This window comes from Marmota monax, unplaced genomic scaffold (genome assembly GCF_021218885.2).
Source record: "Marmota monax isolate L192 unplaced genomic scaffold, Marmota_monax_Labrador192_F-V1.1 WCK01_AAM20220418_F8-fsc00018, whole genome shotgun sequence".
In the NCBI taxonomy this organism is placed as follows: Eukaryota; Metazoa; Chordata; class Mammalia; order Rodentia; family Sciuridae; genus Marmota; species Marmota monax.
This window is the reverse complement of record NW_026692201.1, coordinates 5,574,102-5,596,939: the sequence shown is the minus strand read 5'-3', so window position 1 is coordinate 5,596,939 and position 22,838 is coordinate 5,574,102. Positions and strand designations below refer to the sequence as shown.

Here is a 22,838-nt window from a genome sequence, read left to right as displayed (position 1 = left end):
GGCATCTGAAAAGTATTAGACTAGATATAGCAGGTTAAGGCTTGTATTGATGGAAACCCCATGACTAAAGCTGTTCTTTCCGGAGTTACTGTTATATCAAGTTGTGTAAAATGGAGGAAATGGGAGAAAGTGGGCTTAAAGTTTTTTTTATTATCTTATTTTTGTTTTTCAATTTAGGGAAACAAAGATGAGTTGGACTACAGAATAATTCACATTTCCTCTTTTTTAATTTGTATAAAAAGAAATGTAATGGCCCCAACCCATGAGAACCTTTGGATTTCTGAGTCTGCATAAAAGTAGTTAGCATCTGTTTAATATTAACATTCAGTATTCAAAAACAATTTTAAAAGGTGAATTTATTTTCCTCATAATTTTAGGTAAAAAGTTAAGATGTAACTGCAGTGGTAAAATTTTATTAAGTGCTTATGTGTGCTATACATTGTCTTTCTATTTAATCCTGAAAAAAGCCCTTTGAAAGATATTTTTAGCTCTTCTCATTTACAGATGAGAAAGTAGAGGCGTAGAGATCTTAAATAATTTCCCCAAGGCACAGAGCCAGTGTAGGGTAGAACTGAGAAGCAGTCTGGCTGCAAAGTCAGAACTTTGGACCACTATAGGACACTGTGACACTATCTTCATAAAATATTTTCTATAAACAAGTTCATCCTCATATACTATCTATATGAGGAATTGAATCTGTAAAGCTCATAGCCAAGTGCTAGAGATAACTATAGTCCTTCATTACTTTTTTTTAAGGTGTCATATTGACTTTAAAAAGTTTATGATTATCTGAAGTTCTGTTTAAACAGTTTCAAGGATTAGTGACACTATTTCTTAAGCTTTGATAGTACTAAGACATACTATTTAATAACACACTTTAAAGAAATTCTTCAGCTGAAGTGTTTTCCAGACACATTGCCTATAGGTGAGAAAACTTCCAAGAAAAGGTTTAAATGGCAATAGATGTATATGTGTGTGTGTGTGTGTGTGTGTCTATATATATATATATATATATATATATATATGGGTGTGGGTGTGTATATACTATATACACACATATATGTGTATATATACACACACATATGTATATATACCTACACACACACACACACACACACACATATATACACACACACATACATGAGCACGTGTGTCTTGGCGATTAAAGTATGACATAAACAAGGACAAAAATTTGCTCAGATGTTAACCAGAGCTGCTTTAATACTACTGCTGCATTGAGGCAGGTATTATTTTCCTTTGTTTTTTTTTTCTTTTTCAGTATAAGCTACAAATATAGAATTTAAAATACTTTCTCTTTATTAAACTATTCCTAAAATACTCTAATAGTACTTCAAGGTGATTATAATTATTTTAAATATGTATACAGGTAACAGTAGTATACTGTGTCTTCTTTGAATCAGGATAACAGTAGTAAATCATGCCATGCATACTGCAGGGAGCCTTTAGGAAATATCGATTAACAGATGTGATACTTTTTAGTATAAATTCTTTATGTTCATGTTTATTAGATTATGGCAGACTGTTTCAGTGAATAAACCGTACACATTTGCAGTATTTAATGTGTTTAAAGATTCAGTATCAGGCCACTCATTCTGCTGGCATTGGCAAATAGTTTGGTAGTAAAATTTACCTCAAGCTTATTGTAGATCATAAGCCTGCTCTGCTAAGTTGATGACTTACTATATGAATTAAATTTTGTGGTAGTATAAGTATTAAATATTTTATGTTTCATTTAAAGATCTTCCATGTTTTATTTAAAGATCTTCTAACTGAATGTTTAATGTTTGTGATTTAATTCTAATTAGAAAAAGTTATCTCATAATTAAGATTTTAAAAATTCTACTTAGAAATTATTTCTTAACATAAATTTACATATGGGATTCTGATACCGGCAGACAAGTTCAGAGAGTATCATGTTTCCAGTCTACTGTAAAGGTAAAAATCTTAAAGAAGTTAAGAGTTTTTAATGGTAATCCTTTTTTGTCTCAGGAAAAAAATGGTTAAATAAAGTACATAAAATTACTTTGGGAGATTTAAAAATTATTTCTTCACATACACCTACAGTCACTTGATTCTAAGACTAGATTTTTGTGAACATATGTATTGACTCTTAACAGTGTTTCAAATGGAAAGTAGAGCAGGGGCTAATTATTATAGCAAGATAAGAAAGAAAATAGAACCGGGCATATTTTTAGTAGGTAATCCTGAGATGCTACTTATAGGAAGACTGTAACAATAACTAGTCAGTTTTTTTTTTTTTATTCTTTGAACTAAAAATATGGAGTTATTTGTCCCTTGACTACTCCCTTCTTTAAGGTCATAAAGATATGTCAGTTCTAAAATTAAAAATCGTTCGTGACTAATTAGCTTCTATTAGGTTCATTAATTTTACAAACATCATTTGGCACTTCTTATGTGAGAGAAACTCTGCTACATGTTGGAGAAACAAACATGGATAAGTCTTGGTTACTTGTGATTCATACAGAAGAAATTACCTTAAATGTTCTAAGAAAGTAACACTGTTTTTTAATGTTAGCCAGTTTGGGAAAAGACACTAGTAAAATGAGGTGTTTCCTCATTTGCTTTAAAGCTAACTGAGCTTCATGTTGGAGATAACACTTTTTTTTTTTTTCAACAGTGAAAAGATTTTTTTTTTCCTAAAAGACAGCATCTTTGGTAGCTACCTTATGGCACTGTACTGTTATGAATAACAATAAAGATTCTGGGGAAAGAAGTACTATGTCCTGTATGCTCATATTTAATTTACCAATGAACTTTCTCTGAAGAAGTCATTAAAGTATTGACTTGATCAAAATCTCTAAATGATCTGAAAAGATGTTACTTATATATTTCTTAAAAATAATTCCTACTATCTGAAAAAACAAGGTCATTAGGTTTCAATTGAAAATACTTGAGTTGAAGGAATAGAGAAGGAGAAAAAAAAATTAGTGTCTTTGGGGGAAGTTCCTTTTGGGAACTGTTTCACGAACTGGTCATAGGAACTGGTCAGTAATAAAGTGCCTTATTTCAGTATGGTAAAAATACCTTATAAAGGGGTTTTATTGAAATTAGCTAGGTAATTGTATTTGTTTACTCTGGCTGTGATCCTGCTTTACAAAAAAAATTGTTAAACAAGTAATATTGTGTTCACTTTAGTTCATTAGATCAATTGTTCTTGAAGAGAAAATTTTTTAAGAATTTCATATATATAATATGTGAAATGCTATTATTTATCATTTGAACTAGTAAATTTTTCTTATCAGGGTGAGTATTATCAAGGAGATAGTGAAATTGACGTTTTTATTGCTTTTTGAGAGAATAAATTCACATGCTCTGCTGGAAGGCAGATTGGCTTTACTAATGAATCAAAAAAAATTAACCAAAGGCAGAATGTTTTCTCTGATATGCAGAAGCTAATTCACAGTAAGGGGGGGTGGCTAGGGAAGAATAGAGTTACTTTAGATTAGGTAGAAGGGAGTGAAGGGAGGGGAAGTGGTATAAAGGTAGGAAAGATAATAGAATGAAACATACATTATTACCTTATGCATGACTGCATGACCAATGTGATTCTATAACATGTGCAATAAGAAAAATGAGAAATTATACTGCATTTATATATATCAAAGTCCATAAATGTATTCTACTGTCATGTATAACTAATTAGAATAAAAAAATTAAAATTTAAGAAATTACGCATGTGCGCACATACACACACACCCCCCATATATATACCCACATATACACACTCATTAAAATGTCATTTCAAGGGTTGGGGTTGTGGCTCAGTGGTAGAGCACTTGCCTAGCACATGTGAGGCACTGGGTTCTGTCCTCGGCACCACATAAAAATGTAAATAGATAAAATAAAGTTATTGTTTCCATCTACAACTAAAAATATTTTTAAAAAAATATAACTTCAGAAGACTATAAAGACTTTGTACCATGCTAATGATGATGTTATGTAACAAAAGCAGTACATTAACATCCATAAAATATTAGCAAACCAAGGAACTGGGGTTGTAGCTCAGCCTTAGAGCACTCGCCTGGCAATTGCGAGGCCCTGAGTTCGATCCTCAGCACCACATAAAAATAATTAAACAAAATAAAGGTGTTGTGTACAACTAAAAAATAAATATTTAAAAAAATTAGCAAACAAATCCAGTAATATATAAAAGGAGATTATGCAACATAATCAAGGGAGATTTATCCCATTAGTATGAGCTTAATTTTACATAAGAAAATCAGTCAATGAAGTACATCATAGTAAGAATACATGGTAAAAATCACGATCATCTCAATAGATGCAGAGAAAGTATTCAATAAACATCAGTGCCCTCTAATGATAAAAATACTCTGTGAACTAGGATTTTATTAAGGGCAAAAGACTGAACACTCTTCCTCCTGAGATCAGGAACAAAGTAAGAGTGTCTGCACTGAGCACTCTGTTTGGTATAATACTTGAAGTTCTAGCCGGGGCAATTAGCAATAAAGAAGAAATAAATGACATCAATTTGGAATGAAAGCCATGAAACTGTCTATATTTACAAACGATGTGATCTTGCATATAGAAGATCCTAAATCCACAATAAAACTGATAGGGCTAATATATTAATTTAGTAAGGTTTCAGGATACACAATATATATATAAAATTCAGTTGTATTTGTTATTTACTAATATTTAACCCTCTAAAAATTAAGAAAATCCATTTATAGTAACATCCAAAAGAATAGAACACTTAGGAATAAATTTAAAGAAGTTCAGGATTTTTTCATTAAAAATTTCAAAATTGAGAGCCGCTCCATGCGCCTGCAAGGTAGGCGGACCTGCAACCTACTGGCAGAACAGGCCCAGCGGCCTGCGGAGAGGCAGAGCCGCCCTCCCCCCTGCACCTGCAAGGTAGGCAGAACTACGACCCACCAACAGAACAGGCCCAGCAGCCCGCGGAGGGGCAGAGCCGCCAACCGCGCCTGCAAGGTAGGCAGAACTGCGACCCACCGGCAGAACAGGCCCAGCGGCCGGCCAAGGGGCAGAGCCGCCAACAGCGCCTGCAACGCAGGCAGACCTGCGACCCCACCGGCAGAACAGGCCAAGGGGCCCGCCAGCGTGGAAGACACATCGCCCCGGTTGGGGGAGGGGCAGAGCCACCGCACGCCTGCAAGTTAGGCGGACCTGCTACCCACAGGCAGAACAGGCCCAGCAACCCTCAGAGGGACAGAGCCCCCCCGCGCCTGCAAGGTAGGCGGACCTGCGACCCACTGGCAGAACAGCCCCAGCGGCCTGCGGAGAGAGGCAGAGCCGCCCCCTCCCCCCGTGCCTGCAAGTTAGGCGGAACTGCGACCCACTGACAGAACAGGCCCAGCGGCCCACGGAGGGGCAGAGCCGCCAACCGCGCCTGCAAGGTAGGCGGACCTGCGACCCACCGGCAGACAGGCCCAGCGGCCCGCCAGCGTGGAAGACACATCACCCCGGTTGGGGGAGGGGCAGAGCTGCTGAGCGCCTGCAAGGTAGGCGGACCTGCGACCCACTGGCAGAACAGGCCCAGCAACCCGTGGAGGGGCAGAGCCGCCCCACGCGCCTGCAAGGTAGGCGGACCTGAGACCCACCAGCAGAACAGGCCCAGCAGCCTGGCCACCCCCCGCGCCTGCAAGGTAGGCGGACCTGCGCCACCGACAGAACAGGCCCAGCAGCCCGCCAGCGTGGTAGACACATCGCCCCAGTTGGGAGAGGGGCAGAGCCGCCGCGTGCCTGCAAAGTAGGCGGACCTGCGACCCACAGGCAGAACAGGCCCAGGAAACCGCGGAGGGGCAGAGCCGCCCCCGCGCCTGCAAGGTAGGCGGACCTGCGACCCACAGGCAGAAGAGGCCCAGCGGCCCGCCAGCGTGGTAGACACATCGCCCCGTTTGGAGGAGGGGCAGAGGCGCCGCCCGCGCCTGCAAGGTAGGCGGACCTGCTACCGACCGGCAGAACAGGCCCAGCGGCCCGCCGGCGTGGTAGGCATATTGCCCCAATTGGAGGAGGGGCAGAGCCGCTACCCATGCCTGCGAGGGAGACTTTGCAACTATACGAGAGCAATATAAATATATAGGGGGAAAATTCAATAACACAACAGTTTCACCAAGCAGAAAGAAACGCGAACAGTATGAAAAGACAAGGAAAGAAAGGACCACAAGCAATGCAGGTCAACTCAACGTTAGAAGAGGTAATATCTGCAGCAGATGGAATGTCAGATAAAGAATTCAGGATATACATGCTTCAGATGATCTGGAGTCTCAAGGAAGACATCAAACAGCAAAATCAGACAATGAAAGATCACTTCGACAATGAATTACATAAACAAATCCAAGAAGCAAAAGATCAACTATACAGGAAGATAGAGGTTATAAAAAACAAACACACAGAAATCCTAGAAAAGCAGGAAGCAATAAACCAACTTAAAAACTCAATTGAGAATACTACCAGCAGAGTAGAACACTTAGAAGACAGAACATCAGACAATGAAGACAAAGTATTTCAACTTGAAAAGAACATAGACAGCTTAGCAAGACTGTTAAGAAACCATGAGCAGAACATCCAAGAAATATGGGATAACATAAAGAGACCAAACTTAAGAGTCATTGGGATACAGGAAGGTATAGAGGTCCAAACCAAAGGAATGAGCAATCTATTCAATGAAATAATACGAGAAAACTTCCCAGACTTGAAGAATGAGACAGAATCCCAAATCCTAGAAGCCTACAGGACGCCGAATGTGCAAAATCATAAGAGATCCACACCTAGACACATTATAATGAAGATGCCCAACATACAGAATAAGGAGAGAATTTTAAAAGCTACAAGAGAAAGGAAGCAGATCACATTTAAGGGTAAGCCAATCAGGATAACAGCTGATCTTTCAACACAGACTCTGAAAGCTAGAAGATCCTGGAATAACATATTTCAAACACTGAAAGAAAATGGGTTCCAACCAAGAATTGTGTATCCAGCGAAATTGAGCTTAAGGATGGAAGATGAAATTAAAACCCTCCACGATAAACAAAAGTTAAAAGAATTTGCAGCTAGAAAACCATCTCTTCAAAACATCCTCGGCAAAACATTACAGGAAGAGGAAATTGAAAATAACAATGAAAACCAACAGTGGGAGGTAGTACAGTAAAGGGGGGAAAATAATCAAAGAGGAAAACAAACCATGTTTAGTAACAGAAATAAACAAATATGGCTGGAAGAACAACCCATATCTCAATAATAACCCTAAATGTTAATGGCTTAAACTCACCAATTAAGAGACACAGGCTAGTAGAATGGATCACAAAACAAGACCCAACAATATGCTGCCTACAGGAGACGCATTTGATAGGAAAAGACATACATAGACTGAAGGTGAAAGGTTGGGAAAAATCATATCACTCATATGGGCTTCGGAAACAAGCAGGAGTGTCCATACTCATATCAAATAAAATAGATTTCAAGCCAAAGTTAATCAAAAGGGATAAAGAGGGATACTACATACTGCTCAAGGGAACCATACACCAACAAGACATAACAATCATAAATATATATGCCCCAAACAATGGTGCAGCTATGTTCATCAAACAAACTCTTCTCAAGTTCAAGAGTCTAATAGACCACCATACAATAATCATGGGAGACTTCAACACACCTCTCTCACCACTGGACAGATCTTCCAAACAAAAGTTGAATAAGGAAACTATAGAACTCAATAACACAATTAATAACCTAGACTTAATTGACATATATAGAATATACCACCCAACATCAAGCAGTTACACTTTTTTCTCAGCAGCACATGGATCCTTCTCAAAAATAGATCATATATTATGTCACAGGGCAACTCTTAGACAATATAAAGGAGTAGAGATAATACCATGCATCTTATCTGATCATAATGGAATGAAACTGAAAATCAACGATAAAAGAAGGAAGAAAAAATCATGCATCACTTGGAGAATGAACAATAGGTTCCTGAATGATCAATGGGTTATAGAAGACATCAAGGAGGAAATTAAAAAATTCTTAGAGATAAATGAAAACACAGACAACATATCGGAATCTATGGGACACATTGAAAGCAGTTCTAAGAGGAAAATTCGTTGCTTGGAGTTCATTCCTTAAAAAAAGAAAAAACCAACAAATAAATGATCTCATACTTCATCTCAAAATCCTAGAAAAAAAAGAGCAAAACAACAGCAAAAGAAGTAGAAGGCAAGAAATAATTAAAATCAGAGCTGAAATTAATGAAATCAAAACAAAAGAAACAATTGAAAAAATTGACAAAACTAAAAGTCGGTTCTTTGAAAAAATAAATAAAATCGACAGACCTTAGCCATGCTAACGAAGAGAAGAAGAGAGAGAACTGAAATTACTAGCATACGGGATGAAAAAGGCAATATCACAACAGACACTTCAGAAATACAGAAGATAATCAAAAACTATTTTGAATCCTTATACTCCAATAAAATAGAAGATAGTGACGGCATCAATAAATTTCTTAAGTCATATGATCTGCCCAGATTGAGTCAGGAGGATATAGACAACCTAAACAGACCAATATCAATTGAGGAAATAGAAGAAACCATCAAAAGACTACCAACTAAGAAAAGCCCAGGACCGGATGGGTATACAGCAGAGTTTTACAAAACCTTTAAATAGGAACTAATACCAATACTTTTCAAGCTATTTCACGAAATAGAAAAAGAGGGAGAACTTCCAAATTCATTCTACGAGGCCAACATCACCCTGATACCTAAACCAGACAAAGACACTTCAAAGAAAGAAAACTACAGACCAATATCTCTAATGAACCTAGATGCAAAAATCCTCAATAAAATTCTGGCGAATCGGATACAAAAACATATCAAAAAAATTGTGCACCATGATCAAGTAGGATTCATCCCTGGGATGCAAGGCTGGTTCAATATACGGAAATCAATAAATGTTATTCACCACATCAATAGACTTAAAAATAAGAACCATATGATCATCTCGATACATGCAGAAAAAGCATTCGACAAAGTACAGCATCCCTTTATGTTCAAAACTCTAGAAAAACTAGGGATAACAGGAACATACCTCAATATTGTAAAAGCAATCTATGCTAAGCCTCAGGCTAGCATCATTCTGAATGGAGAAAAATTGAAGGCATTCCCTCTAAAATCTGGAACAAGACAGGGATGCCCTCTCTCACCACTTCTGTTCAACATAGTTCTCGAAACACTGGCCAGAGCAATTAGACAGATGAAAGAAATTAAAGGCATAAAAATAGGAAAAGAAGAACTTAAATTATCACTATTTGCAGGTGACATGATTCTATACCTAGCAGACCCAAAAGGGTCTACAAAGAAACTATTAGAGCTAATAAATGAATTCAGCAAAGTGGCAGGATATAAAATCAACATGCATAAATCAAAGGCATTCCTGTATATCAGTGACAAATTCTCTGAAATGGAAATGAGGACAACCACTCCATTCATAATATCCTCAAAAAAAAAATAAAATAAAATACTTGGGAATCAACCTAACAAAAGAGGTGAAAGACTTATACAATGAAGCCTACAGAACCCTAAAGAGAGAAATAGAAGAAGATCTTAGAAGATGGAAAAATATACCCTGTTCATGGATAGGCAGAACTAACATCATCAAAATGGCGATATTACCAAAAGTTCTCTATAGGTTTAATGCAATGCCAATCAAAATCCCAATGGCATTTCTTTTAGAAATAGATAAAGGAATTATGAAATTCATATGGAAAAATAAAAGACCCAGAAGAGCAAAAACAACTCTAAGCAGGAAGTGTGAATCAGGCGGTATAGCGATACCAGACCTCAAACTATACTACAGAGCAATAGTAACAAAAACAGCATGGTACTGGTACCAAAACAGGCGGGTGGACCAATGGTGCGGAATAGAGGACACAGAAACCAATCCACAAAACTACAACTATCTTATATCTGATAAAGGGGCTAAAAGCATGAAATGGAGGAAGGATAGCATCTTCAACAAATGGTGCTGGGAAAACTGGAAATCCATATGCAACAAAATGAAACTGAATCCCTTTCTCTCGCCATGCACAAAAGTTAACTCAAAATGGATCAAGGAGCTTGATATCAAATCAGAGACACGGCATCTGCTACAAGAAAAAGTTGGCTACGATCTACATACTGTGGGGTCAGGCTCCAAATTCCTCAATAGGACACCCATAGCACAAGAGTTAATAACTAGAATCAACAAATGGGACTTACTCAAACTAAAAAGTTTTTTCTCAGCAAAAGAAACAATAAGAGAGGTAAATAGGGAGCCTACATCCTGGGAACAAATCTTTATTCCTCACACTTCAGATAGAGCTCTAATATCCAGAGTATACAAAGAACTCAAAAAATTAGACAATAAGAAAATAAATAACCCAATAAACAAATGGGCCAAGGACCTGAACAGACACTTCTCAGAGGAGGACATACAATCAATAAACAAGTACATGAAAAAATGCTCACCATCTCTAGCAGTCAGAGAAATGCAAATCAAAACCACCCTAAGATACCATCTCACTCCAGTAAGATTGGCAGCCATTATGAAGTCAAACAACAACAAGTGCTGGCGAGGATGTGGGGAAAAGGTTACTCTTGTACATTGCTGTTGGGACTGCAAATTGGTACAGCTAATTTGGAAAGCAGTATGGAGATTTCTTGGAAAGCTGGGAATGGAACCACCATTTGACCCAGCTATTCCCCTTCTTGGTCTATTCCCTAAAGACCTAAAAAGAGCATGCTACAGGGACACTGCTACATCGATGTTCATAGCAGCACAATTCACAATAGCAAGACTGTGGAACCAACCTAGATGCCCTTCAATAGACGAATGGATTTAAAAAATGTGGCATTTATACACAATGGAGTATTACTCTGCATTAAAAAATGACAAAATCATAGAATTTGCAGGGAAATGGATGGCATTAGAACAGATTATGCTAAGTGAAGCTAGCCAATCCCTAAAAAACAAATGCCAAATGTTTTCTTTGATATAAGGAGAGTAACTAAGAACAGAGTTGGGAGGAAGAGCATGAGAAGAAGATTAACATTAAACAGGGGTGAGAGGTGGGAGGGAAAAGGAAAGAGAAGGGAAATAGCATGGAAATGGAAGGAGACTCTCATGGTTATACAAAATTACATACAAGAGGAAGTGAGGGGAAACGGGGGGGGAAACAAGGGGGAGAAATGAATTATAGGAGATGGGGTAGACAGAGAAGATGGGAGGGGAGGGGAGGGGGGATAGTAGAGGATAGGAAAGGCAGCAGAATACAACAGACACTAGTATGGCAATATATAAAACAGTGGAAGTGTTACCGATGTGATGCTGCAATCTGTATACAGGGTAAAAATGGGAGTTCATAACCCACTTGTATCAAAGTGTGAAATATGATATGTCAAGAACTATGTAATGTTTGGAACAACCAACAATAAAAATTAAAGGAAAAAAAAATAAAAAAAAAACAATAAAATAATCTGTAAGACTTCAAAAAAAATTTCAAAATGTGTTGAAAGAAGATCTAAATAACTGAAGAGAATATTCCATGTTCATGGATCAGATTTAATATTGTTAAGATTATAGCACTACTCATTGATCTACAGATGGAACAAAATCATTATCAAAATTATAGCTGACTTTTTATTTCAGAAACTGGCAAGCAAGAATAGCCAAAACAGTCCTGAAAAGGAAGAACAAAATTATAAGACTGTCACTTCCCCATTTAAAAACTTACATAACACTGAAGTAATCAAGTCAGTGTTGTACTGGCGTAATGGTAGACACACAGATCAAAGGGATATAATTGAGAGTCCAGAAATAAAATCTTACATATATAGACAATATTTGTGATTTTTGATGAAGCCAACACCCTTCAATGGAAGAAAGACAAGACTTCAAAAAAATGATGCTGATTCAGGTGCCATAGTCTCAGCTATTCTGCAAGCCGAAGTGGGAGGAGTCCAGAAGTTTGAGACCAGCCTGGGTAACTTAGAGAGACATCTGTCTCAAAAAAAAAAAAAAAAAAAAAAGCTTAATGCAACAAGATATCCACCTTCAAAACAATTAAATTGAAACCATTTCATTTATTAAAAAATTAATTGAATTGGACCTCATCAAAATTAAAAGCTTTTGTGCTTCAAAGGAACACCACTGAGAAAGTGAAAAAATAACCTGTAAAATGGAAGAAAGTATTTGCAAATTCAGTGTACTTGCATCCAGAATATGCAAAGAATTCTCCACAATTAAGAGATAAATAAACAAAGGATTTAAAACAAATTTCTCTGAATAAGACAAGTAGCCAAGAAACTCATGAAAAGAAGCGCAACATTGTTAGTCTTTAGAGAAATGCAAATCAAAAACCACATTGATAATCTCAGCAATTTGAGACTAAGATAGGAGGATTGAATGTGTAGACCAGCCTCAGTAACTTAGACCCTATGTAAAAATAAAATAAAACACAAGAAAACCCCACATATACATACAATGGAATACTATTTTATACATACCAGAATGACTCATGTTTAAAAGACCAAAGACCTGTCTTAACAAGTGTTAATAAGATGTGAAAAAACTGTAACCATCATACATTGCTGGTGGGATTGTAAAATAATACCATCACCTTGGAAAACATTTTGGCAGTTGATCAAAATATTTAACAGAATTGTTTAACACAACTATCCTCCTAGATATATTCCCAAGGGAAATAAAAACATGTCCACGAGTATTCAGAGCAGTATTATTCATAATAGCTAAAAGATGGAAACAACCTACATGTTTAGCAATTGATGAATGAATAAATAAAATGTGCATATCCATACAGAGGAATATTATTGGGCAATAAAATGAATAAGGTACTGATATTAAAGCAGAGATTAGGCAGCATAGGACCTCTTGAAATAAAAACTGCATTGATTGCTTTCAACTCTTTTTAAAAACAGCCCTACTTGCAACCTAGACAAGATCACCAGAACCTCCTCATTTTCTTTTTAATTCTTTCTTGCTCTTGTCTGTGTTCTAAGCTGCCAGTGGGCAGGTGAGGAAAGGACTATTAAGGGGCCCTTTAGGGAGCCACTAGAGGTGAAGGTCAGTCCTTGAAATGCTAACCATCCTGAGTCTACCAAACAGAAGTATTGGGAAGAATTAGGAGATAACTAATCTGAAATTCAAAAACTAAGGTTGCATTTTCTATTTTATTTAAAAAGGAGTTTAAACACTGTGTGTTTTCTATTACTGAGTAGGAAATTACCTCACAGTTTAGTGGCTTAAAGCAATAAACATTTATTATCTAATAGTTTTTGTGGTCAAGAACAGAGAACATCTTAGCTCAGTGGTTCTGGCTCAGGATCTGAACTTGTGGGCGTAGTTTAAAACCATTGAACAATGAAATGCTTGAGTTTTTAAATTGACACACATTTCAAATCAATTTTGCAGTGTTTAACTGTTCTTAAGAGACTAGATGTTTGGCTCTCTGGTGGGAATGACTTATGTGTGTGGAACCGAAAATTAGATCTCCTGTGTAAGACCAGCCACCTTTCTGATACAGGTAAACAAAATATAATGCTGGGGTCTGGGGTTGAAGTTCAGTGGTAAAGCACTTGCCTAGCACCTATGATACACTGGGTTCCATCCTCAGCACCACATAAATAAATAAAGGAATTGTGTCCATCTACAACTAAAAATTTTATATATATATATATATCTGAATCATGATTGATAGACTCTAGAAGACAGCAAATCTTCAAAGAGACTTTATGAACACAAAAGTCTTTATGGGGGATTTGGGTTTTGTTTTGGTTTAGCTCCAAAGATTATAGGTAGCCATATTCAGTTAGTATATTCACTTCACAAATAATGTAATGAACATTTTTAACATAGAATGTTTTCTGAATTTAGAATTACTCTCATACTCTGTGCATCTGCTCTTATCTCTTCCACTTCCTCTGGCCCCACTATACTTTCATTTCCTCCTCTAGCACTATCTCACACATGGGAAAATACAAAACATACTGGTTAAAAAAAAAAGACATGTGGAGGAGAAATTAAGCCAGAAAATCTCTTCAGATCACAACAGTGTTACTAGTCTTGATGGATGGGAAGGACAAGCACATGAGTAAAATATTTTCCAAATTTACCTATATACTATGAATTACATCTATATAATATCACAATGGAAAGTTAACTTTAATACATAGATTTTTGCCAACATATATGCTGGTTCTAATACATCAACTCTAACTCTATAATTCTTTCTAACAAAAGTAATAATTATAACATATAGAAATTGTGGTTAGCTTCAAATCATTTCATGATTCAGTTATGAAAATATATTCAGAACTCTATACTTAAAAGCATGGTGGTATGTGGTTGTAGTCTCGGCTTCTTGGGATGCTGAGGCAAAAGGATCACTTGCCCAAGAGGTATGGGCCAGTCTGGGCGACATAGTGTGACCCTGTCTCTTAACACAATAAATAGACAAACCCTACAGAAAACTCTGTATGAAATATGGTATGGTATAACTCTGATTATTTTAGTAATATAAGGACTTTTGTAAATGTATTTATTGACCATAAGAATGCTGTTAATTATTGGCTAACTCTGACTCACCAAATTCAGTTTCTCCTATATTTTCATTCAAAACCATGCTTCCAACATGCAGTGCTTCAGTGGTAGATGGCGGCTGGATGTCCTCTAATTCACCTCAGTCAGATCTCACAGGTTAAAGGCTCAGTCCCCAAGACTGCCCCATCTCACTTCAAATGCCATTTATAACACTATGTTTTTTGACCCATGGGCTATAAATCAGGATTCTCACAACCCCCTTCTTGGATTTGATTAATGACTAGAGCAGCTCTCAGAACTCAGGGAGGGTATCACAAAGGATGCAGAGGAAAGCCACATGGGGAACGCAGGTGGGAAGGGGTGAGGAGCTTCTGTGTCCTCTCCAAGTGTGTCAACCTCCATAACCTCCATGTGTCTGCTATATGGAATCTCTGAACCCTGTCCTGTTGTTTTTCAAACAAAAAACATGCTTCATTCCATAGGCATGGCTGATTAAGTCATTGGCTACTAGTGACCCATTCCACCTTCAGCCCCTACATTCTCCCTGGAGGTAGGGAGATGGGGCTGAAAGCCCTAATCCTCTAATTCTGCCTTGATCTTTCTGGCAACCAGTCCTCATTCTGAAGTGACCTAGTGACTGCCAGCCATCCCATTAGCATATAAAACACCGTATATTTTTAGAGATACAAAGGGTTTTAGAAGTTGGGTTATAGGAAACAGGATGAAGAACAAATATGTATTTCACAATGTCCTGTTAGCTCATTTAGTGCCCAGGCTTAAGTTTACATTGAGGGAAAAATACCAATTTTATCTCATTCAAATTAGCCATCTTGTAAATGGGTGATGGAGATTATCAGAAGGAAGTTGAAATGGCTGAATATACAACTTTGCCACAGCAGTAAAAGTTTTCAAAGAGCATGTTCTACCCGTAATAAATCAGTGTCTTCCAGAGGTCTCAGAAATCTACTTAGAACAATCATTTTCCATTTGTAAACATGTATATAAGTATGTTTGTAGCAAGTTTGGGGTACTTTGTTGTTACCATCTCCTTTATAGGAAATGATTGACATAAAACTCAGAATATTTTTGTTGGAATTCATAAAAAATGATTTGAATTTTATATATTTCTGAAGGTATCAGTGCTTTGGTTGAAATACCTAAGAACTGTGTCATAGCAGCAGTTGGCAAAGAACTGAGTGAGTATGATTTTTCTTTCTTTTTTTATTTATATACATGTGTGTGCATGTGTGTATATGTATATATATTTTAAACTAGACTAGTATATAAGTGCTGGAAAGACAAAGTAGTCTTTATTTCAGGGATATTTGCCCCTGCCAAGCCTTGGTTCCTTGGGATTGTTGAAAGTGATACATAAAGTGAAACATTCTCAAGATGTTACTTCAGGTTTCTTGTTAGAATTTTAGTTTACTATTTTCTTTGTTGTTTTAACAATATATTGCTGCTTTTTGTAAAATCGCAGTCTCAGGATAAACTTGGTAATATTCCACTTAAAGCAGCATTTTCACACAACTTTGATAGGAGTTCTCTTTTGTATCATCTAAAAGACCTTCTCTTGACAACCATTGAGCATGAATGGCTATCAGAATATAATAACCTTGCTAGAGATTTATAAGTAGGTGAAATAGTGTCAGAAATACAGAAGAAGAAAAAAAATGGTATGACTTGTTTCCCAGAGAGACATGTGAGAAAGAAGAGAGACTTGGGTGGGTAATTACCACTACTTGGAAAGGATAAAAGACCTTTCTACTTCTCAGATGTTAGGAATCCTAATCTTTGAGCATCCACAACACCTGCTCCAGTGGCTTATCATAGCACTTAATTTACTGATGCTAAGTCTGTGTAAGAGTCTCATTCTCACTGTGGACTGAGCATTTCAAGGCAGTGCCTGGGCCTTGTTCACATTTGATAGCTAAAGCTCCAAGTATGTAGTAGAAGTATAATTAAGTATTGGTTGACAGAATCACTTTACTTGATTTGATTTTATATTTTCTGTATTGGTTAAAATTAGGATTATACTAGTTTAAATAAAACTATTAAAGTCAGATAATGAGTTAAGCAAAACATTGAACATCTACTATAATCAAAAGAACTGTTTGACATACAAAAATTCTAAGGCTTATTCTCAGCAGATTTATAATATGTTGTGTGCCTAGATATCAAGAAAAGTTGTGTTTTTGTTTATTTGTCACTGAGTTAAAGTTAAGCATGAATTTGTAGTCTAGTTCAAAGCAGTGCTTACTGGCCTAGGAATGTGAGTAGAGAAAATAGATAATGGACTTGTTTCAAGGGTGTGGGACAGTCACCAGCCAGGTAAAGAGTGAGATGGGATAGCTGGACAACATGAGTTGAAGTCCTAGAAAGAGTGGGGACTTCAGTATTTGCTAGTTAATTTGGAAGAGTCAATAAAGCAAACAAGTTCTTAGGGAACCCTGACTTGGAGTTTGAGTAGATTGTTTCAAACATCTCAAGCATTTGAAAGAAACCATTTAAATTAGTATGAATAAGGCTATCTTTGGAGATGGGATTTTCAATATGGTAGGTATTTTTCACTTCACAAAATACTTGCTTTTTGAGTAGAAAATGGTACTTCATCTTTCTTGAACATTTTAATAGAACAGTATCTCTTTTTGTCATTTAGTAATTTTCAGATTAGTAGAACCCACAGAAGGATCCTTTGAATGGGATATTATTGAAGTTAAGCGCCTCCTTGATCACCAGGATAATATTCTTTCATTGGTTAATGTCAATGGTAAGCTCATCATACATATTTATATTATGCACAATTTTGAACGTGTTAACCTATTCTGAACTTTAGTGTTTTTTTCCAGGATTCTCGAATAACTGTATTAGAGTAATAGATGTTAGAGATTGTGATTCTCTTTCACTCTAAGCTTATGCCAGTGAAGCTAAGCAAGAAGTCTCAAATGTTGTCAAGTCTAAGAGTTAGGTATAAGGAAAACAGAGTGAGGCAGCAACAAGAAGATAGAGAAAAGCATAATTATCCCAGGTGCCGCATGGTAGCTGTGAGCTGATCATCATAGTGCTCATAGCATTGCAGCATTCTTGGCAAATAGTTGTGGTCAGTTCTTTTTTTTTAATATTTATTTTTTTTTAGGTGTAGATGGACACAACACAATGTCTTTATTTTTATGTGGTGCTGAGGATTGAAACCGGGTCCCGCCCGTGCTAGGCGAGCACTCTACCGATGAGCCACAATCCCAGCCCTGGCCAGTTCTTCTTTAGTAGAAAAGATTGGAAATAGTTATGCCCTTTTGTCTTGCTGACCATATTGTTCAATATCACATAGCAAGTTATACATTAAAGTGGAATAACCAGGATTTAAGCCAGTTGTAGTTGTGATTGAAGAATCCCAGTGAATAAGAAAGGTTTGCAGAAAATGAGTCATGTCTGCCCTTCCTGTAGTTATGGGTTTTGACTTGCCAGACATCTTATTTGGCTCCATATACTATATTAGTGAGTATCTATGAGTTGAAGCTGACATCACACGGCAGGATAAGATCAGAAACCATAGATCTTGACATTTAGCTAGTTCACTTACAAATAAGTGTCAGCTTATATCATCAGAGCTCTATGGGTGATCTGTGTATGAATCAGGTGAGAGAATTCGTCTTGTGGAGACTGCAAATGAGTCCTGTAAGGATCCTGTGAATATGAAATAGTAGAAAGGACCTGGACCCCAACCTCATATTTATCTGAAGCCTGGACTGGCTCTTGAAGAATATTTTGTGTAAACATGAGATGAGGGGAAAGAAGGGCACAGAAAGCACCAAGAGGACCAAATGTGGTCTCTGTTTTTATGCTACTAATTTGATGTCTGTTTTTATGTCACGTTTTCATGTATATTAGTTAGAATGTCCCTTCTAGCTCCAAAATCCTTTGCCCAATAGCCATCTTCTTATAAACTCAGATATATGTCTTTATAAGGCCCAAATTGTCTATGGTGATAGAAATGACAATGATTGGTAGTGCCCCTTTCATTGTCTCTGGGGACCCTTTTTTTTCTAGCCATGGGTAGCAGCACAAAAGACCTTTTGAAGCCTCCCCAAGGCCCCAGAGCCGCTGAGAAAAGCATGGCAATGTTCTGTCCTGTTACACTGGTCATGCCTAGTTAGCTTGTTTTAGTGATGAAACAGTGGTACCATTGAACCAGTATGGTTACTTAAATGAAGATGATGGGGTGTTCCTGGTATAGCCTTAACTTCATGGTCTTTCTTTTTCTCTATGTGGTATGCAAACTTGTATAGGAATATAAATAATTTGCACAGTGATAAACTATGGTTAACTCTGTGTTATAACTAAGATGCAGAACCAAAGTCAGGAGGTGTTTATACTCCAGTTCTCTGGTTCTTTTACAATACTTGTTTTTTTCCCCCCGGGTAGTGCTGGGGTTTGCTAAGCAGATGTTCTACCACTAGCTATGTCTCCATTCCAAGGCTTATAACATTTTAAGAAAGTCCTTTCAAATATTTCTTTGCCAGATTCTTAAAGGAAGGAAAATGGAAAGCTAATGCAAAAAAAAAGTTATTAATGAACGTTATAGAAAACTTGTAGTACTTTCTGCTTTATAAACTCCATGACTATAAAATTACACTACAGATATAAATAAGGCAAAAGAATATTTAGCAATCATACATGGCCAGGCAGTCTGGTAAAGTTTGAAAAAGATTGCTAACCATCTTCTCTTGTGCATGGGCATGTCAGTGATGTTGAAGATTTTCGTGATCCTGAATTGATTATGTTGTTTAATTTCTTCCTCTAATTTCTACCCTGTCTCTTTGTCCTTATCCATTAACACTAAAAGATGTGGCCAGTTACTGGGTTTCTAACTTGGGGAGCTGGGGGAGTACGTACATGTTCAGTGAGGTAGACCCAAGGCAACCTTAGAATGGTATACTAGAACTCCCACAAATATGAATAATTTATACCAGGAGATTTGCATGCCCGGGCAGAGATTTCCTAAGACAAACAACATGACTTTGCTAATACCTTCTGGCCAAAGGCTCTGTGTGCTTCTTCATTTTTTTTCCTTTTCTTGCTTTGTGTTGACAGCATGGTCTGGTATCACAAAGTATTAGTACTTGCAAGTTATGAATAGACAGATGCCAGGTCAGATTTCCATACTAAGTATCTTGATACTTAGAGGATGAAAGTCCATCCACTAATATTACATCATTGAGGCTGTTTGGTGTGAAACATTTTGCATGACTTGTATAGGAATATAAATAATTTGCACAGTGATAAACTATGTGCTGACTCAGATGAATGCAAGCATTTTGTTCTTAGTGAAAATTTTCAAGTGGTCATTAATACTGTGTTTCTGTTGCATAGAGGAATCACAGGTACTTGGAGGATTAAGTCAGCAGACAGCTGCATGACCTCAGTGGGTTCACTCTGTGTTATAACTAAGATGCAAAACCAAAGTCAGGAGGTGTCTATACTCTCAGTTCTCTGATTCTTTTACAATTTGAGTGAAATTGAAAAGAGCAAGGTAAAGGGTGAAAGAGAAGGTTATAGAATGATTTGGACTGCTTTAAACTTTTACACTACTAAAAATACAAAGTTGTTTCTCTCCTGAGATAAGAATTGAACTTATTTTTCACACAGAAAAATCTATAATCTTTTAATAAAGCTACCTATTATGGCCTTGAAACTAAGACAGAATGTTTACATGTATGATTATTAGTAATTTTTTTTATTTCTAAGAGACATCTGGTTATTAGAGATTTCTGTCTTGCTGGTTTACTGGATAAATGGAATAATTAAATCACAAGTATTCATCTCTGTTTTCTTAAATCACATGTCACTGGATGTTTTAATACCATTAATGTGGAATAATACTAGGGGCTCAAAATAATACCTGAGACTCAAAGATAACATTTGATATCTTTTTAAAAATGTCTAGACATGTATTATTTAACTTGATATTTACAATCATTCTCATTTAATGCATGAGAAATCCAAGATGAAGAAAGGTTCATGATTTCCTAAAGAACACCTGCCTAAAAATAGGCAGGGAGGCAAAGTTAGAACTTTGGTTTCCAGACTCAGTGCATTGTTTTGTTCTCTTACCTCAAAAATGTAAAGAATCAAAACAAATTACATTTTTAGAGGTAATTTTTAATCTAGCAGTTGTACATTTTCAGTGAATGCATAATGTGTAAAGTGTCTTGGCCCATTGATGTCATTTTATTTAAAGATTTTTAAAACGTCATTATACAAATTAGATAATCATAGAAGAAAATAGTGAGAAACACTGAAAAAAAAAAGAATTAAAATCATCCCATCATCCAGTATTAAACACTAGTCCACATCCTTGTATATGTGTGTGTATTATAATTATATATGATATATAAATATGATATACTGTTTTGTAACAGTATCTCATGAATATATTTCCTTGTCAATATAAAAACATACTTTTACAACTTAACTTTCAATAACAGCATTACTGTTTCATTTTGTGAATGTCTGATATATTCGCTCTCCAATTAGATGTTTAAGTTGTCTTCAGGTTTTCAAGACTATGTCTAGCAACCTTGTATATATGTCTTTTATACATTTCCTTCAAAGTAAATTCCTAGAAGTGGAATTGGTGGTTTATATTTTTATGGTTTTGATATATATTACCAAATTAATCTTTGAAAAGATTATTTCAGACTTATATCAATGAGTACTAAGGCATTAGCAGTATATGAACATGTTGATTTCCTATGATTTTGCTGGTATTGGGCATTTTTCTGTTTTATAATAAGAAATTTATGAATTTCAATTTATAAATCTGTAACTTTTCCAATTTACAAGTCAATAAATGGTATCTTGTTGCATTTAAATTTCTTTGATTATTAAAGGAGTTTAAAAATCTTTATACATATTTACTGATCACTTGTTTCCCTGTTCAGCTCCTTTACACATTTTTCTGCTGGAGTATTTATCTTGTTCTTAGTGATTTCTGAGAACTCCTTATGTATCAAATATATTAAACCTGTTTTGACTTCTAAGTTGCAAATTTTCTCCAGCTCTTTGCCATCTAAGTGTATGATTTTTTTTTCTTCTTATCAAGCAGATATTTACTTGAATCTCTTCCCCCCCGTTCCTGCCCTCCTTCCTTTAGAGCCCTTTACCACTCCATATTCTTAAAACTATTCAGCTTTATTTTCTTTAATCCTTTAAGTTCCTGTAATATTTTAATTTATATTATGTACAATTTTGAACTTGTTAAACTATTCTAAACTTATTTTGGTATACATTCCAAGGTAAGGTTCTTTTATTTTTTATTCCCAAACTTGACTAAACATTCCAGCATGAGATATTTTATTATGAGAGTAAAATGTAATAATTATCAAACACTAAGAAACTAAACTTAAAGCCTATTTCTAGTCTTTTTATTCTATTTTATTAACCTTTCTGTTTGGCTTATTTAGGTGTCTCATTGTTCTTATTATTGTGGTTTTATAGAATATTACTACTAGGCATTCCATTCATTTTTTCCTTTAGCCTAGAGAAAATGATCAATAATTGGGCATTTGTGAACTTTGCCTAGATCAGAGTTTTGTTACGGGCTCCCATGTTGGAGAGCTGATCGTCTGGGATGTCCTGGACTGGACCATTCAGGCTTATGAACGCAACTTCTGGGACCCATCTCCACAGCTGGACACCCAGCAAGAAATAAAACTCTGTCAAAAACCAAATGACATTTCCATTCATCATTTCACATGTGATGAAGAGGTAAAAAAAAATTCTATACATTATCTATAAAGTTTATACTTTATCTATAAACTTTTTTAATAGGCCAAATTTCTGATTTTTAAAACTTAATCCCATAATGAACATAAAAATATCATTCCCTATCGTTTCAAGTTGTGTCTTCAAATGGTCTAATATTTTACATAGACTGTACCACTTACATTAAAAAAGGATTTTTAAATCTTTGCTCCTAATCTTCAGGCAAAGAAGTGATTAGATGACTGCAGATTTAGAAACCCTATTACAATTTGGGGTTGGATTAAACAATCCCACAGAATTTGAAGTTAATGCTTCAAATTGTTTTCAGTACACTGTAAAAATTCTTTTGAAGATTCTAGTACATTTCCGAGAGGGATAAAAAAATAAAAACAAAAAATTCTAGGAATGTTTATCTTTAGTGTGCTGACATCTGGGGAAGATAATTGATTAATTGCTGC

General features: G+C 36.2%; 1 protein-coding gene across 1 annotated transcript in view; it reads left to right on the top strand.

Moving 5' to 3' along the window:
- Wdr41 (WD repeat domain 41) overlaps window positions 1-22,838 on the top strand; it is a 48,022-nt gene that overhangs the window by 17,421 nt on the left and 7,763 nt on the right. Inside the window, exons 5-9 of the mRNA XM_058574264.1 lie at window positions 1,898-1,956; window positions 13,489-13,600; window positions 15,750-15,812; window positions 17,276-17,386; window positions 22,199-22,383. Coding sequence (XP_058430247.1) covers window positions 1,898-1,956; window positions 13,489-13,600; window positions 15,750-15,812; window positions 17,276-17,386; window positions 22,199-22,383 — 530 coding nt within the window. The remainder of the gene's footprint in view (window positions 1-1,897; window positions 1,957-13,488; window positions 13,601-15,749; window positions 15,813-17,275; window positions 17,387-22,198; window positions 22,384-22,838) is intronic.